Here is a 16,138-nt window from a genome sequence, read left to right as displayed (position 1 = left end):
TCTCCCTTTGCCCTGCACAACTTTTAAAGATACAGAAGACCTCTTGTACCCTGGGCCTGGCAACCAAGAGGTCTTCTGTATCTTTAAAAGTTGTGCAGGGGCAAGGGAGAATTCCACTTTGTGGTTTTCCCCATTACAGTGTTGCAAGAACACCTGCAGTTGGCTGACTTTCTCTTCTCCTAAAGATACAGGATCAGTCTCAGGCCCTGAGCCTGGCAGCCGTACTTGAGAGTGTCCAGTTGCAATATTCTAAATATGTGACTTTTTTGTCCTCACATTTTGATACTCTGGGGTTTTTGTTTTTATTTATTATTTAACAATGTAGGTCTTTGGCAGAGATGTTTATATCATTTGGGAATCATAGGGTATATCTAGACTATAGACTTGCACTAGTTTAATAGCCATTTCCTCTAGGAAGCTGTGGGAGCTGAATGGGCCCAGAAATCTCTAAAAGAGAATTCTCAGAACTTCACCACACTACAATACCAAGGATTCATTGGGGAGTGCTAGGATAATTAAACTGATGTAAACTTAATATAGTATAGATAGGCAATACTGAAATAAGGGATGGTTACATATTTGAGCTTGATATTCTGGTCTGGAATATATAAAACAAAACAAAATTACAGACTCACAGAGAATTGTCTGCTTCACACGTAGGGTTCAAAATTATAAACTCAAAGAGAATGGCCTGGTTTTAAATCATGTTTTAGCATCATGCCAATAAGCTTCATGAGCTTGCTCGTTCTTCATGGTCAGGAGAAATTCTTAAGACAAGTTCAGTGTCACTTTTTAAAAATCTCAAATTATGTATAAACAATGTTTACTTTCTAAGTAAACCAACTGGAAGTCATGGATTATAAAACTAGCTTGTTTAACTAATGGTGGTTGTTTTTGAAACCAGGATTGCTGGTTTATTTATTTATTTATTGTATTTGTATACCGCCGCATAGCCGAAGCTCTCTGGGCAGTTTACAGTAACTAAAAACATTAAAAACAAATATACAAATTTAAAACACATCTTTTAAAAACAATTTAAAATACAATTTAAAAAATTTAAAACAGTTTAAAAACACATGCTAAAATGCCTGGGAGAAGAGGAAAGTCTTGACCTGGCGCTGAAAAGATAACAGTGATGGTGCCAGGTGCACCTCGTCAGGGAAATCATTCCATAATTTGAGGGCCACCACTGAGAAGGCCCTCTCCCTGGTTGCATTATATGTAATGCTAATCCAGGATTCTTTAAAGCCAACTAAACTTGGCAGAAGTATGCATCCCAACAATGTGGAAAGATGAGGGCAGAGTATGGAAGCCCAGTGCTTCCCTCAATTCCATGGAATCTCATCTGCATAGCACTAAACCATGGTTTAATATTAGTTGTAAATACAGCCAGTGATTTGTTGTGGCTTGATTCTTTTTGTTCAGAAAGTCCTAGTTTCATACTTTTAACAAATGAATTCTTTTAGTCCAGTTTACTGACTATGGATTGTCATGTTATACATACAGAATGACAGAGATCATATCTTCCTATATAGTAAAAAGGTAAGGCATTATGCTGTCAGAACGTCATGCAGTATGACATTAGGGATGGTGCATGGCACACAGTTTACCTGGGACCAGGCAGGCTATGTGGTGGCAGCAGCAGTGGCAGAAGCGGGCAAAGACTGGTGCAAGAGGCTGGTGGTGGCAGTGGTTGGGCAAGGCCTGGCACAAGAGGCTGCTGGTGGCAGGGATGGGAGAGGTCTGGCAAGGCCAGGCATGAGAGGTGGTGGTGGTTGCAGGAGAGGCCCAGTAAGGCCAGGTGCTAGAGGCTGGTGGTGGTGGCAGCGGGTGAGGCCTGGCAAGGCTGGGTGCGAGAGGCCAATGGTAGTGTCAGTGGTGGGAGAGGCCCAGAAAGGCCTGGCACAAGAGGCCCAGGAGGCTGGGTGTGAGAGGTCGGTGACGATGGTGGAAGAGGCTGGGGGAAAGGGGGAGTGCCCTTGCAACCCTGAGGGGGAGGGCCCTGATGACTTGGGGGAGGGGGAGGGAAGGGGATAGCCCTGATGACCCATGTGGGGGAGAAGAGGAGGGCCCTGGTGACCCATGGGGAGGAAGGGCTATGGCCCTGGTGACCCATGGGGAGGAAAGGCTAGGGCCCTGGTGACCTGTGGAGGGAAGAAGAAGGGAGCAGCCCTGGAGACCCATGGGTGGGAAAGGGAAGGGAGTGGACCCTGGAGACCCATGGAAGGCAGGGAAAAGGGGTGGGCTTTGGTACCCCATGTGGGGGGAAGGGGAAAGGGAAGGGGTGGGCTTTGGCAGCAGTAGGCGTGGGTTGGCGACCGAAGCAAGTAGCAGAGGCAGACCCTGGTATTGTTATGTTTGTTTATGTCCCATCTTCCCCACAAGAGCTGATGTGTGAGTCTTGTCCGATAGTTTTCTTTGTTTGACTGTCTCCTATCCTCTGCTGTATTCCTGTGTTTAACAGAGGTGGGTCAGAGACGTATGTGTCTTGGCCAGAACAGGGGTGGGTGGGAGTGGGACTGTCATCCCTGTGATGGTAGGTAGGGGGAGATATGGTGAAGGTATACAGGGGGGAGGAGAATAGCTAGTTACAGCAAAGCCCTTGCCCTTTCTGCTTTGCCTGCTGTGTTTCAGAATTTGGAGATGCCAGTCATCCAATTCCCTGGCCTTATGGTGTTGTTGTTAAATGCCAGGTCTGTCCAAAATAAAACATCTATTGTGGATGAGGGGACAGACTTGGCATGTACAACTGAGACCTAGGCAGATGAGCTGGGTGACCCAGTGCAAACCCAGCTGTGCCCACCTAGGTACTCAGTGCAGCACCATTCCAGTTCAGAGGGGCAAGGAGGGGGAGTTGCAATTTTCCATAAAAATTCCATCTCACTCACTAAGGAACCAATCTGACAATCAGACAGAGTTGGATGCCACAGTTGGATACCACAGTTAGAGCATGTCCAGTGGAGGCGTTCAGAGCACTGTTTCTTCCATCTGTACTGGATCAGCTTGCCTAAACAAAAATGTTTTGAACAGGTGCTGAAAACAGTACAATGAAGGTGTCTGCCTAATGGCAATAGGCAGGGAGTTCCAAAGTGTAGGTGCTGCCACACTAAAGGACTGATTCCTTACAAGAGCAGAACAAGTACTATGTGGCACCCGTAACATGGAAAGCACACCTTGAATTTGGCCTGATAGCAAATCAGCAACCAATGCAGATTTCAGAGCAGAGGTATTATTGCTGATAGGGTCTCACTCATGTCAGCAATCATGCCTCAGCATTCTGAACTAATTGCAGCCCCCAGGTCAGGTTGTTCTGCATGGGGATTTCTGTGACCTTGGCTGATTGGCTGCCAGGTTAGGATATTTTTTGTTTTTGTTTAGGAATCCTGACTGGTTGTGGGATGCTGAGTTTTCTGCCTTACTCATAGGAATATTGTTGTGGTTGGTATGGCATTGCATTTAGGAAATCATCACTGTGTTTGGTGTTTTTTTTCTATTTGCATTTCATTTACCTCTCTCCCTTACATCCACAGAATCAACAACAGTGGTTCCATACGCTCTTAAACCCACTGATGATGCACCTTGTTGGTTGCATGACGGTTTGTTTCCTGCCCATTAGTGGCAAAAGAGAATTGAAATAGTGGGAAGTGTGGCTGCAATTGTTGTTATTCCCAAGCTGCTGCCTGTGAAGGTAGACCAAACCATGTGTGTTTTCTCTCTCTCAATTATTACTCACTGGAATTGGGTTGGCTGTCAAAGTTAATTTATAGCAGCCCACAGGGTGGAAAGAAAAGAGTAGAGAATCTTCTTACTCATTTATCAAACCTCTCTCTGCAGTGAAGGGTCAAGTGTGCAAAGAAGTGTGGAGCAGCCATGTTAAAAGGCTGGCAGGGCATTCCAGGCAGGAGGTTGCCAACCCTGCTTGGATATGGATAACTTTGCAGAGGATCCTCAGTTAAGCCTTACCAACAGTACAATCCTAACCATATCTACTCAGAAGTAAGTCTTGTTGAGTTCTATGGGGCTTAGTTCCTTAGTAAGTGTGCTTAGAATTGCAGCCTTCAGGGGCACCAGTCTTTTCTCCTGAGTGTTCCCATCTAACATCTCCACCACTCTAGGCTCCTTTCTTCCTACAGTGGCCTTCTGTTGACTGGACTGGCCCTGAGGGCACTTAAACCCTTCTTGCCAGAAGCAAGTGGGATAGATTAAATGTTCCTTACCCAGGCTCCATCTTTTAGCTAAGATTACTATCTTAATTTTCAATTTGAGAAATGTTTTTGTTTGAATTGTATGCTCCAAGCAAATGTGGTTGATGCTTAATACATAGTGCTTGATAACATCACTAGGGCCCACCCCTGTGACATTACTAGGGCCCACCCCTGAAATCTCACGGTTTGGAAAATCTATAGGATATATCAGACTTGTATACCATAGGTGGGGTTAAGGCCACAGTTTTATTTATTTATCTATTTATTGCATTTATATCCTGTTTTTCCTCCAAGGAGCCCAAGGTGGCATACATAGTTCTCCCCTCTCCATGTTTAAAATGTATGGATTGGATCCAGATTTGCCCATATATTTATTCCAGCCTACGAATGACAGAGGTCATATTAGGCTGCAATACATATAGAACCCTATTTTTAGTGTGCTCTTAATGTGATGTAATTTTATTCTGGTACTAAATTAATTGTTACCAATTTCTATGGTTTTTAAACTAAAATAAATATAAACACACATATGAAAGAGAGAGGGTACTCACTAGGGTTGCCAGGTCAGAAGCATCCCAAAACCTGAGATTTTAGGTGCGGGCCCGAGTGATGTCACGGGGCGGGCCCGAGTGATGTCATTAAGCATCAGTCACAGTTGCTTGGAGCATACAGTTAAAAAAAAATCTGACTGGAAATTAAGATAGAAATCTTAGCTAAAAGATGGAACCTGGGTAGGGAACATTTAATCTAGCCTACTTGCTTTCGGCAAGAAGGGTTTAAGTGCCTTCAGGCCAGGCAAGTCACCAGAAGGTCACTGTAGGAAGAAAGGAGCCTAGTGTTGTGGAGATGTTAGATGGGAGCATTCAGGAGTAAAAATGGATGCCCCTGAAGGCTGCAATTCTAAACACACATACTAAGGGACTAAGCCCCCATAGAATTCAACAGGACTTACTTCTGAGTAGATATAGTTTGGATTGTGCTGTTGGTAAAGCTTGACTAGGGATCCTCTGCAAAGACATCCATATCCAAGCAGGGTTGGCAACCCCCTGCCTGGAATGCCCTGCCCTTATCTTTTAACATGGCTGCTCCAAACTTCTTTACAGATTTGACCCTTCACTTCAGAAAGAGGTCTGAGAAATGAGTAAGAGTAAGAAGATTCTCTACCCTTTCTGTCTGCATAGATGCCCTCATCCTTCCCCTGCGTCCAGCAGAAGCTCTGGGCCAGGCAGGACACAGTGGCATCTCATAGAGGACACCCTCCCCTTTCCTGGGGTGTATGATTTGTCCTGGCCCAGAGCAGATTTTGGGGTGGGCACCCCCAATTACTTATTTTTCCCGTATGTCTTTTTCTGCTTTGATTTTGTATAGATGCTCTCTTCTGTGCCCTGCGCCCAGCAGAAGCTCTGGGCCAGGTGGGACGCAGTGGGATCTCATAGAGGACACCCTCCCCTTTCCTGGGGTATATGATTTGTGCTGCCCCAGAGCAGATTTTGGGGTGGGTACCCCCAGTTACTTATTTTTTCCTGTATGTTTTGGTCTGCTTTGATTTTGCATAGATGCCCTCCTCCGTGCCCTGCGCCCAGCAGAAGCTCTGGGCCAGGCGGGACGCAGTGGCATCTCATAGAGGACACGCTCCCCTTTCCTGGGGTATATGATTTGTCCTGTCCCAGAGCAGAGTTTGGGGTGGGCACCCCCAGTTATTTATTTTTTATGATTTTATAACATCTTTATGTATTTATGATAATATCAGAAGCCTGTTGATTTTGATTGCATAAATGTATTGTTATTCTTGACGGGGAGAGTTTCCCGATCACAGTGATATATCGTACAGGGTACCCCAACATATATTTTGGGGTTGAGAGACATGTTAAGTTTCGTTTGAAGTTGCTGTAGTTGTCAACTCTTCTTTTTTAGTGTTTTGAACTGTCAAGCAAATACAGTAGGGCCCCGCTTTACGGTGTTCTGCTTTACGGCGTTCCGCTGATATGGCAGCTTTCGTTTTCCATTTTAAAGGTTTTTTTCCCCCTTTGCGATGTTTTGTGCCGTTTTCGCGTCATTTTTGTGCGACGTGGCCCATCAATGGGGTTCCGTTTTACGGTGTTTTCCGCTTTACAGCAGGGGTCCGGAACGGAACCCGCCATATAAGCGGGGCCCTACTGTAAGGAACTGGGAACTAGGAACCAACTTCAGCATTGTATTAGTTAAATAGATTAACAGTCACAGGGGCGGCTGATGTTTTGGTGTATATCTCGGGAACCAGACCACCTAGAAACTTAATTTTTAAAAAAAATGAAGCTGAGAGTCCAGAGATTAAGTGGTGCTAGCCGGAGAGCCGGAGGGGCCCCCCAAAAACCGGAGGCTCCGGCCAAAAACTGGAGACCTGGTAACTCTAGTACTCACAGACTAAGAGTTGATCATCTTTATACTACACAACTGTGGTTGAAGAGCTTCATTTTGTTTGCTTTGAGTAGATATAATAAAAGTTTCATATCCTAAGAGGCTGTTTTTACAAAAACCTGTTACCAGCACTGTCTTATGCATGCCTGCTCAAAGATGCATTCAGTGGGGGCTTACTCCCAGGAAAGCTGTTACAGGATTGCAGCCTACACTGGTTTCAAAAAGAAGGCTTTAGTTGACATGTCTGCAGTGTATAGAGATTCCTCCTACCTGGGGCTGCAGTCCTTAGCATGCTTAGTTGGAACTGTGTTTCTTTTAAATTAATGTGAATAATTACCAAGTTAATTTAGGATGGGAGTACCAGTTATATTTCTAGCACTCTTCATTTGGTTGGAAAAATTAGACATGGGAGTGGCTGTAGGTCAGTGATAGAGCACACATTTTGCCTGCAAAAGGGCTTGAGTTCAATCTCAAGTAAAGAGTATTCATGTAAATGGGCTGGCAAATATCTTTCTCTGAGACCTTGGAGAACCACTCCCAGAATAGAATACGCCCCAATCCTAAGCATACATTTTGGAAGAAGATCCCATTTATTTCCGGGACTTGATAAACATGCTTGTGATTCCACCCTAAATTTCAGTAACATACTAATAAGTGAATGCACAGATGATAGTTTGTTTTCTAGTTTTTCATGCACATGTTAGAGAGTGGTAGACTGGAGCTTTTTTTTCTTTTCTGTATGTGGAGGTTAAGACTTACATTTTGATCCTTATGAAGCAGCCTGGTAAATATCAAGCAGTCTGTTTAAACTATTCTAATCCATGGAGGAAGTGTGAAGTTTTCTCATGTTGTTTGGCAGTCACATCCAAGGACAGTGTAATCCTCCAAGCTTCCCTTTGCCAGATGAATTAAATTATTTCATTTGTTGAGTGGAGAAACCAGCCAAGTGGGAATTTCCTTTGCAATTTTGGCCTGTATTGTCACAGCAATACTCAAAATACTGGGCAAGTAGATGAAAAGTCAGGTCAGTTTATAAATATGTGCCTTGTTTCTGAATACATAGTTTGCTGTTCTTTTCAAGAAAAAAATAACAGAACTGGATAGCATATCTTTCATTGCAGTGGTTCTTAAATGCCAGCTAATGATTGGCAGTACAGAACCAGGGAATAATAGTTGTTCCAGACTGGACTTGGCACGTAACTCATGAAGAAATAGGTTCCTTTGGTCAGGCCTGGCATCAGCACCCAACATGGTTTGAGAAATGTTGGGGTCCAAGGGCTCCAGATGGCCCGCTAGGGCTGATGCCAGGTTTTATCCTATTATTTTAAAAATATTTTTATTACTTTGTTAATTTAACAATCCAGCAGCTGGTTCTTTCAGTACCTGGGTAGGTTGCTCTGCAGTGGGTGCCAACTCAACCCCTTTCCCCTGCTGCCTTCAGTGTAGAAGAAGAAGAAGCAAATTAAAAGGGGGGGGGAAATGGAGTGTGTGAGTTCTAGTTAAGGGTCCTGAGCAGCAAAGGTGAAGTAAAGGTAGAGTTGCTAACTTACAAAACAATAGCAGGGTCTTAAGTAACATAATAGTAGCATAGCTAATCTCAGTGTGAAAAAAGCGATTGCATGATGCCTCCATGCTTTGTGGTTCCCCATCCATACTCCAGTTCATTGACTCATACTTTTGGGAATGGGAAATCTCATATCATGCTTTTTGATGCAAGGTGACTGTTTCAAATGGCACCCAATGTCTAATTATACTCTCTGTAGAAATTGGAAAGATTCAGGCCTAGTTCTCACAGTGCAGGGAGTGATCAATGACTATACCATTTAATAAAGCAGGCGAGAACTTGCGTGACGGGATAGACCTTTATTTCATTTCATTTCATTTATTTCATTTTTAAACCGCCCATAGCGAATAGCTCTCTGGGCGGTGAACAAAACAAGATTAAAGTACAATATTACAATAAAATTACAATAAAATCAGCAACAAGTTAAACGAAAAAAAAAAGTTAAATGAAACACATATTTATAAAAAATAATGATCCCTCCATGTTGAAAACTAACATGTTAAAGGAAATGCTGAGCTAGACCCTTCTCCTTAACATCTAGTTTCCTATGTGAACCAAAACTAGTGTCGTATGGATGCTGCTTTCACCTTGAACAAACCTAAAATCACTCTGAAGCACCAGTGGAGTGCTTTCTAGTGGCTGAATGATATGGATATTTTTTTTAAAAGCTGCAGATAAGTGTCTTACTAAAAAGTTAAAGTTTCTAAGTTTACCATATAAGAAAAATTCCAGGGTGGAGAGAGGGGAGAAAGAAATCTCCATTGTGACTTGTAATCAGAGGGGTGTGTGTATGATCTTACTAGGGTTCTTCAATACTAGTGTTTGTGGGGAGGGATGTTGAAGTAAATAAAAAGCCTTGGCACATCACATGCTTCTTGTTCTTTTGCAAGTGATGTTATTAAAAGAGTTCTCATGGAACAGTTGAAGAGAGCCTTTTCTTTCACTTAAGTCGAGCTGAGACTTTCCATTACCCATGCTTTACTTTCAGATCCTAATCCAATTCAAAATCAAATCATATTCCTTTTGATTTAACATTACTGTTATTTGTGTTTAAGTCTTGTTTGTTTGTTGTTATTAGAGTCAGTAGATTCCCCCTTCTTTCCCTTAGAAGGAAACCTGCTTTAAGTTCAGTGATCTGTTTCTCGTGATTTTATTCAGCTATTGCTTGCCTTATATTATTAAATTATTATTAAATTGTGTTTGTGTGTGTGCCTTTTTTACATGCATGCCTTTGTCCCAAGTGATTTTTATTTATTTTTTAATCAGCCAAGCAGTATTCTGCCTTGATCAATGCTGCTGCTGCTGCTGTATTACTATACATTCTTCTTAGTGTCTATCTGTTTCACACACATACTACTGCTGTTACTAGGACTAAAGTGTTGTTTTGTATACCAACATTCACTGTTGAAAACAGCAAAGGGTCACACAATGCACATTTAGCCATTTATCATCATCATCTCTACTGCAGTCACAGCCCTGTTGTTAATAGTCCATACTTGTGTTGATCATGACGTGTGTATGTGGTGCTGGCAGCAAACTGCGTGGTGTCCCCAAGGCCAGAGGTGGGGGCAATGGCAGAGATGGAACGTGCACTGAACATTTGCTTCAGACACTCCCTGCAACAAGTTCAAATACGGCTTCATTGTTCCAGGCAGGAGCAGTGGTAATATGAAGTAGCTGAAGGTGCCCCCACCGCTCCACTCTGAGGCTGGCAGCACAAGTTGTCCGGGATCATGAGTTGGCAGCGGATCCCAGCTATGCCATCTGCCTGCATTGTGGGAAACAGCTAAGCAGATGGAAGATCCCAGGGCACTACCCTACTAGTAGATTCCTCATGTCGACTTCACAGACAACACCAGTCCCTTTTATTCAAGGAAGAGGCAGAATCAGCAAAGTCAGACAGGAAGGGCAAGAGGTGTGAGGTGTGTGGGGCAGAGTAAGAGTGAAAAGTCTCTCTCTCACTCTCAAACTTTCACCCATCCCAAAGTAAGCAGAAGCAAAATAGGTGGGTCACTATGGAGGATTTGGGGTGGGGTAAGTTTGGGTACACGAGATCAAAGTTTCTAATGCCCACTCCAGCCTTCCCGTCAAATCAAAACATTTTGGTTGCTGCTCTGTGTGCAATGCCACCTAATGCATTGGGTGTATAATGTATCAGTGCTAACAAACAGAACCGTAAACCATTCCATTAAGCATTAAGCCCTTTTAGTTCTTCCTTCACCCCACCAGACCCCACCTCAAAGAAATAAAATGTAAAGGTGCCTAGCACAAATATATCCAGATCTATCTGTCTAAAATATGGGAGGATAGGTTTCTTTTTTTTAGCCTGGAGTACTTCTTCCATGTCTCTTATTTTCAAACTAATTACAAAAAAACAAAACAAACCCACCTCTAGAAGAGATTAAGTGATTGCTTTCTTACTTACCCCAAAACTGCAAGGGCTGCCCTTGGGGAAACCACTGCAGCTATCCTTTGAAATTTAGCAGGATTCATCCCCTCAGAACGGCCTGCTATGCCTTCAAATTTCATCAAATTCTATCACAAAACAAAACAAAAAAGTTATAGGTGCTTCTTTTTAAGCAAAACAAAACTTTAAAGATGTTCAGCACAAAAAGCTATAGACCTAGTTGCCTGTAATTTGACAGGCTTTAGCTATTCTAGAGGGGCTACTGTGCCTGCAAATTGCCTGTCAAAATTTGCAAATCTTACTACTTATTTCTCCTTTCCTGAAACTTCATTTGTGTATAATATGTTGTTGATTTCTGTTTGATACCATTACACTCATTACCTTTTATAACCTGCAGTGTGTTCACTGGTTTTCTGCTGATGTGTTTAAAATAAATATTTTCTAATAGATTTTAGCCTCTGGGTTCTGTTTGGTCACCACTAGGGATGTGCTGGAATTCTGCCATTCAGATTTGGTCCCAAATTTTTCATTAATTTGCTTATTTAATATTATTGCAGGTCAGATTTTTGCCAGTGATTTTCCATGGCTGTTTTTGGAAACACATTTTTTTAAAAAATGTCTAAAATACTGATATTAATATTGATGTTTTATCAATTTTCCTTCTATTTATATTTCCTTTAAAATATCAATATTTCCTTTAAAAATATCAATATTAATATCAATATTTTTTCTGAGGGGGAAGAATGGATCAGTAAAATCAGTGGCTACCAGCCCGTTAGGTTGACGGAATGCTTTAGAAATGGCACTGGCTAAAGGATCCCATCCCTACCCCACCCTCTTGCCATTGGGGTAATTTAAGAACCTCATCTATATTGATGCCTAAACCTGGGAGAGGGTAGTGTGATCGGACCAGATATAAAGACTCCAAAAGGAAAAACAGTTTCCTCCAAAAGGAAGTACTTCTTTACTCAGCGCATTGTTAAACTATGGAATTTGCTCCCACAAGATGCAGTAATGGCCACCAGCTTGGATGGCTTTAAAAGAAGATTGGACAAATTCATGGAGGACAGGGCTATCAATGGCTACTAGCCATGATGGCTGTGCTCTGCCACCCTAGTGAGAGGCAGCATGCTTCTGAAAACCAGTTGCTGGAAGCCTTAGGAGGGGAGAGTGTTCTTGCACTCAGGTCCTGCTTGCGGGCTTCCCCCAGGCACCTGGTTGGCCACTGTGAGAACAGGATGCTGGACTAGATGGACTAGATGGGCCACTGGCCTGATCCAGCAGGCTCTTCTTACGTTCTTATGTTCTAAGAGTTAAAGCTGTTTACAAATTTCCCAATAGTGAATAGGGAGAAGAATAAAGCATTGTTTTTCTGAAGCAGACCCCAAAAAGAATTGGACAACCTCCAAAGCACGGTCCAAATCAAATCTCGTGGTCAGTGCACGCAGCAAAATATAAACACCATCTAAAAATGAAGTATGCATTTTTCCTTCAAAATTATTGGTTTTGGCACATGCAAATTTATGCAGATTTAATTAGTTTAATCTATTAAACGTAATTTGATAAACTAAGATTTCATTATCTAGGTGGCAGGCTTAATAAATAGGCTATAATCGTAGCATTGGCATGGCAGTCTGCTAGAAAAGAGAAAGCACAACAGCTGTTAACGGTACATTGGTGTTTTGGTTAATGAGATCGCAAGGGCTTTGGAATGGTGCATCCCCTTCCCAATATCCACCTGAAACTTCAGGACTCTCTCTTAAAGTCCCACTTCCTCAAGGGGATGCTGAGAGGGACAATAGCCTAGGTGCTGTAGTCTAGGCAAATGTCTGCCTAATAACAGCTAAATAAATTTCCCTCATTTTTTTTAAAAAAAAGATTATTCAAGCAAACATGAACCTCAAAAGAAAAATGTGGTCAGATTTGCAACTAAAGCAAATCTATTTTTCAGCAGTGCATGCTCTTTGCTTGCAACCACATGCATTATTAGAATAGCATAATGGGACTGAACTGGAACTAGAATTACACACGATGTGGGTCTGAAGTATGACCTCATTTTGCCTCCTTATTCATTCATTTTTCTTACAAGTGTTGTTGAAACGTGTAACAAATATATGGTCTATCAGTTTACCACAGGAGATTAATCTGGAAGCATATTTTCCTGGTTTAATTAGAATTCATTTGCTTAATTGTCATCCTGATGCCATCAATTGCTGTTTTGCACTAACTTGAACAATGCTGTCTTTTGCTGTTTGCACTTTAATTTAGATTTCTGTTATGGTTTATGAACAGTAATAAGGCCCTGCTTGAATATTCATTAGCTTTTGAATTGTGAACTGTGGAAAGGTGCTTTCTCTTACCTTAATGACGGCAGCACAGCATGGGACTGATCAGTAGTGACATTTGATTGGAGACATCCAGCACATTTGCTTGTTGTTTATTGACACATCTTCTCCAAACAGCTCCCTCGCAAGTTAGCGGCGTAATGAAAGAGAAAGTGTTGCAAAGGAGTGTGGAGCTTTCCTGGCAGGAACCCGAGCATCCCAATGGAGTCATCACAGAATATGAAATCAAGTATTATGAGAAAGTAAGCACTACTCTGAAATGTACCACTCTTCCTTCTGTAGTGGGCAGTGCTGTCTACAGACAGGATGCCTTCCTTTTGGGGGCCACATCATCACTCGCCCTTCTTATACATATATACATATAATCTTCCTGACTGTTTTTTTTTAATTGTCATCATGTCTGTTTTATACAGTTTTTAAAAAATGCATCTGGGTGAACCGGACTATAAGAGTTAATTTCCAGACTAGTCAGCTAAAGTTGATTAATCAGTGATGTCAAAGTTAATCGGTAGGGCTGTGAGTCCAGGGTGCACTTCTTTTTCCCTGTTGTTTACTCTAATAGGAAATGAACAAAAATATTCTAATATGGTATTTCCTTCTAATCACGAATGAGCAGTTATTTGTTGATTATCTCACACTGCCTTCAAAATTCAAAAACACACCTATGTTTCTAATGTAATATGCAATTAATATCCATTTACTTGATTTATCAGTTAAAATGTAGGTTATTAATCTACTAAAATTATTTAATTAATGACACCCTAAATATAACAGTCAGACTTAACGATCACCTGACTGCTCCATCAAAGGATTTAGTATTCTGTTGTGATGGTTTTCCAATAATGTCTGTGGAAAAAAACCCTAGGAAAATGTTAGGTCAGAAGAAAGTCTTGTGCACAAGAACTCTGTGAGCAGAAGACTAAATTCTGCCTTTTCCTTCTAACAGATTTTTCCTGCAAAATTCCCCCCTCTATTTTTTGTCCCTTGATGAATACTACTTGTTTAAGAAAAAACATTACAATTCATGCACCTTTTATTCTGTATCTTTCTTATCTGGTAATGGCGTAAATATTTGTCTTAGTGTGGTTACTTGGGGAAATTGTATCTGATGACCTAGATAGTTTTTCTACATTCATTGCAGTTTGAGTGGAATAACTTACTTTTTCAGTTAGATTTGCCTGCTATTTACTCTCAGCGCTGTTGTCCTAAACAAATATAGAATACCTCTCAGGATTGCAGGCTGTCACTGTAAACATACATATGCTGGCAGAGCTTGGAAAAGTTACTTTTTTGAACTACAGCTCCCATCAGCCCCGGCAAGCATGGCCACTGGATTGGGTTGATGGGAGTTGTAGTTTAAAAAAGTAACTTTTCCAAGCTCTGTGCTGGAGTGACGTTGCAGTAATATCTAGTATAAGGTTTTAGTCTACAGCATTGAATTGTTGTTAGTATCTCACATATAGTAGAAATGAAAGTATAGAAATCCTTATGTCTCCAGTTTCTAGCCCGGTTTGTACACTCAAGAGGACCTGCACTGTAGTTAAACTTTAGTTTTTCAGTGAAATCATACTTTAGGATCTAAATTAAGTTTACAACTGAAATTATGATGTAGTGTTTCCCTCAAATTATTGCCTGTATTTTTCTTTCCTACCCTCTTCCTTGTTCCTATTTATACATTTTATAAATATTGATTAATTGGGAGAAGTAGAGCAAATTTTTCTCAAACCTGCTAACAGAAAAACAATTTAACTTCTTGTGTACTAAACTAGAATTACAATTTGGCAAATTTCTATGGCTTTAAAGGACAGGTGTCTTTTGTTGTCATCTGTCAACATCAAAAGGTATTTGAGCAAATAGTTAACTTTGAGGTTGTTTATATTTAAAATACTTCATAAGATAAAATTAGTGTCTAAATAGAAAGTTCTCTTAATTTTCCTTGCCATCACCAAAATACTCATGTCTTTTCTTGAAAGATCTACACAACAAACCGGTATCAGTTCTATGCCATGCTTTCATAGAATAGCCCTGGGAATTGCAGTTTACTGAAGTGCTGAGAATTTTTCATTAGTGATTCCTACCCCACCCTGAACTACGATTCCTAGGACATTAGAATACAAGAAGACCCTGCTCAATCAGGCCAGTGGTCCATCTAGTCCACCATGCTGTTCTCACTGTGACCAACCAGATGCCTGTGGGAAGCCCATAAGCAGGATGTAAGAGTAACAGTGTTCTCTCCTCATGTGATTTCCAGCAACTGTTATTCAGAAGCATATTGCCTGGGACAGGGTTGCTGGAAAGAGAAAATGACTTTTAAACCAGTTTCACGCTATAGCATTGATATGGTTTAAATTTTCATGTGAAGGTATTGGTGCAGTGTTTATAAAATAAAGTGTGAGTAACATCTAACTACTTTAGACACAACTCATTGCAAAGCTCTCTGTGAGCCCCACTGAAATGAATTGAAAGCACGCAAGAGACAGAAGTGCTCTTATTATGTAATTCTCATTCACTTCAGTGAACCATGCATAGGATAACTTCCTTGTGGGTTGCTTCCTATAACATGTTCAAATCTTTTATGGTTTCACCCAGTCTTAATTGTTTGCATGTGTATATTGGTATGAAAGATTAAAATAGTCACCTGCCACCATTCCGGAAGCAACTCACTAGATGTAGTAGCCATACAGATCTACACATGTATGCATGGTCATGCACCCACAGAGATCTTCTGATTTGTTTATTTATTTATGTCATTTACATATCTTCCATTAATTATGTCCTCTGGGTGGATAAATTTTTTAAAAAAAATAAAACAAAAATTAAAGAATAAGATCAATAGAAAAAACAGTAAGATCAATGCAATCTAAAATCTACACAAGCAGCATGAAATAATTGTAAAACAATGTTAAAACTGAGGCAAAAGCAATTTGTTCTGAGAACTAACATTTCTCCCTATTTGGTTGTCCTTTTCAGAGGAGTGAACGCAGATATCTGCTGCAGATAATGGGATATTTTATAGTTCCTTCATAGTCATTATTATTTTCATCAAAGCAGATAAAATGCAATTCATTCTACACGACCCTGCTCATCTGACTGACTGCAACAGTTGTCCATTTTAAGAGGTCCAGGTGGAGGGTGGGGAACCAGAGAAATAAATTGCTAAGATCTAGCTTGGTATGTTATTAGTAAACTGACATAATACAATATTTGAGCAGAAACTAAA

The 16,138-nt window shown here is 41.1% G+C and overlaps 1 protein-coding gene across 4 annotated transcripts in view; it reads left to right on the top strand.

Moving 5' to 3' along the window:
- The window catches only part of EPHA7 (EPH receptor A7), a 259,070-nt gene that overhangs the window by 194,839 nt on the left and 48,093 nt on the right, over window positions 1-16,138 (top strand). For all 4 annotated transcript variants that reach the window (XM_061623356.1, XM_061623354.1, XM_061623357.1 and 1 more), the window contains exon 6: window positions 13,036-13,160. In XM_061623356.1, coding sequence (XP_061479340.1) covers window positions 13,036-13,160 — 125 coding nt within the window. The remainder of the gene's footprint in view (window positions 1-13,035; window positions 13,161-16,138) is intronic.

The sequence above is a fragment of the Rhineura floridana genome, chromosome 4 (assembly GCF_030035675.1).
Source record: "Rhineura floridana isolate rRhiFlo1 chromosome 4, rRhiFlo1.hap2, whole genome shotgun sequence".
NCBI classification, from domain to species: Eukaryota; Metazoa; Chordata; class Lepidosauria; order Squamata; family Rhineuridae; genus Rhineura; species Rhineura floridana.
This window is presented reverse-complemented; position numbering and strand designations above follow the sequence as displayed.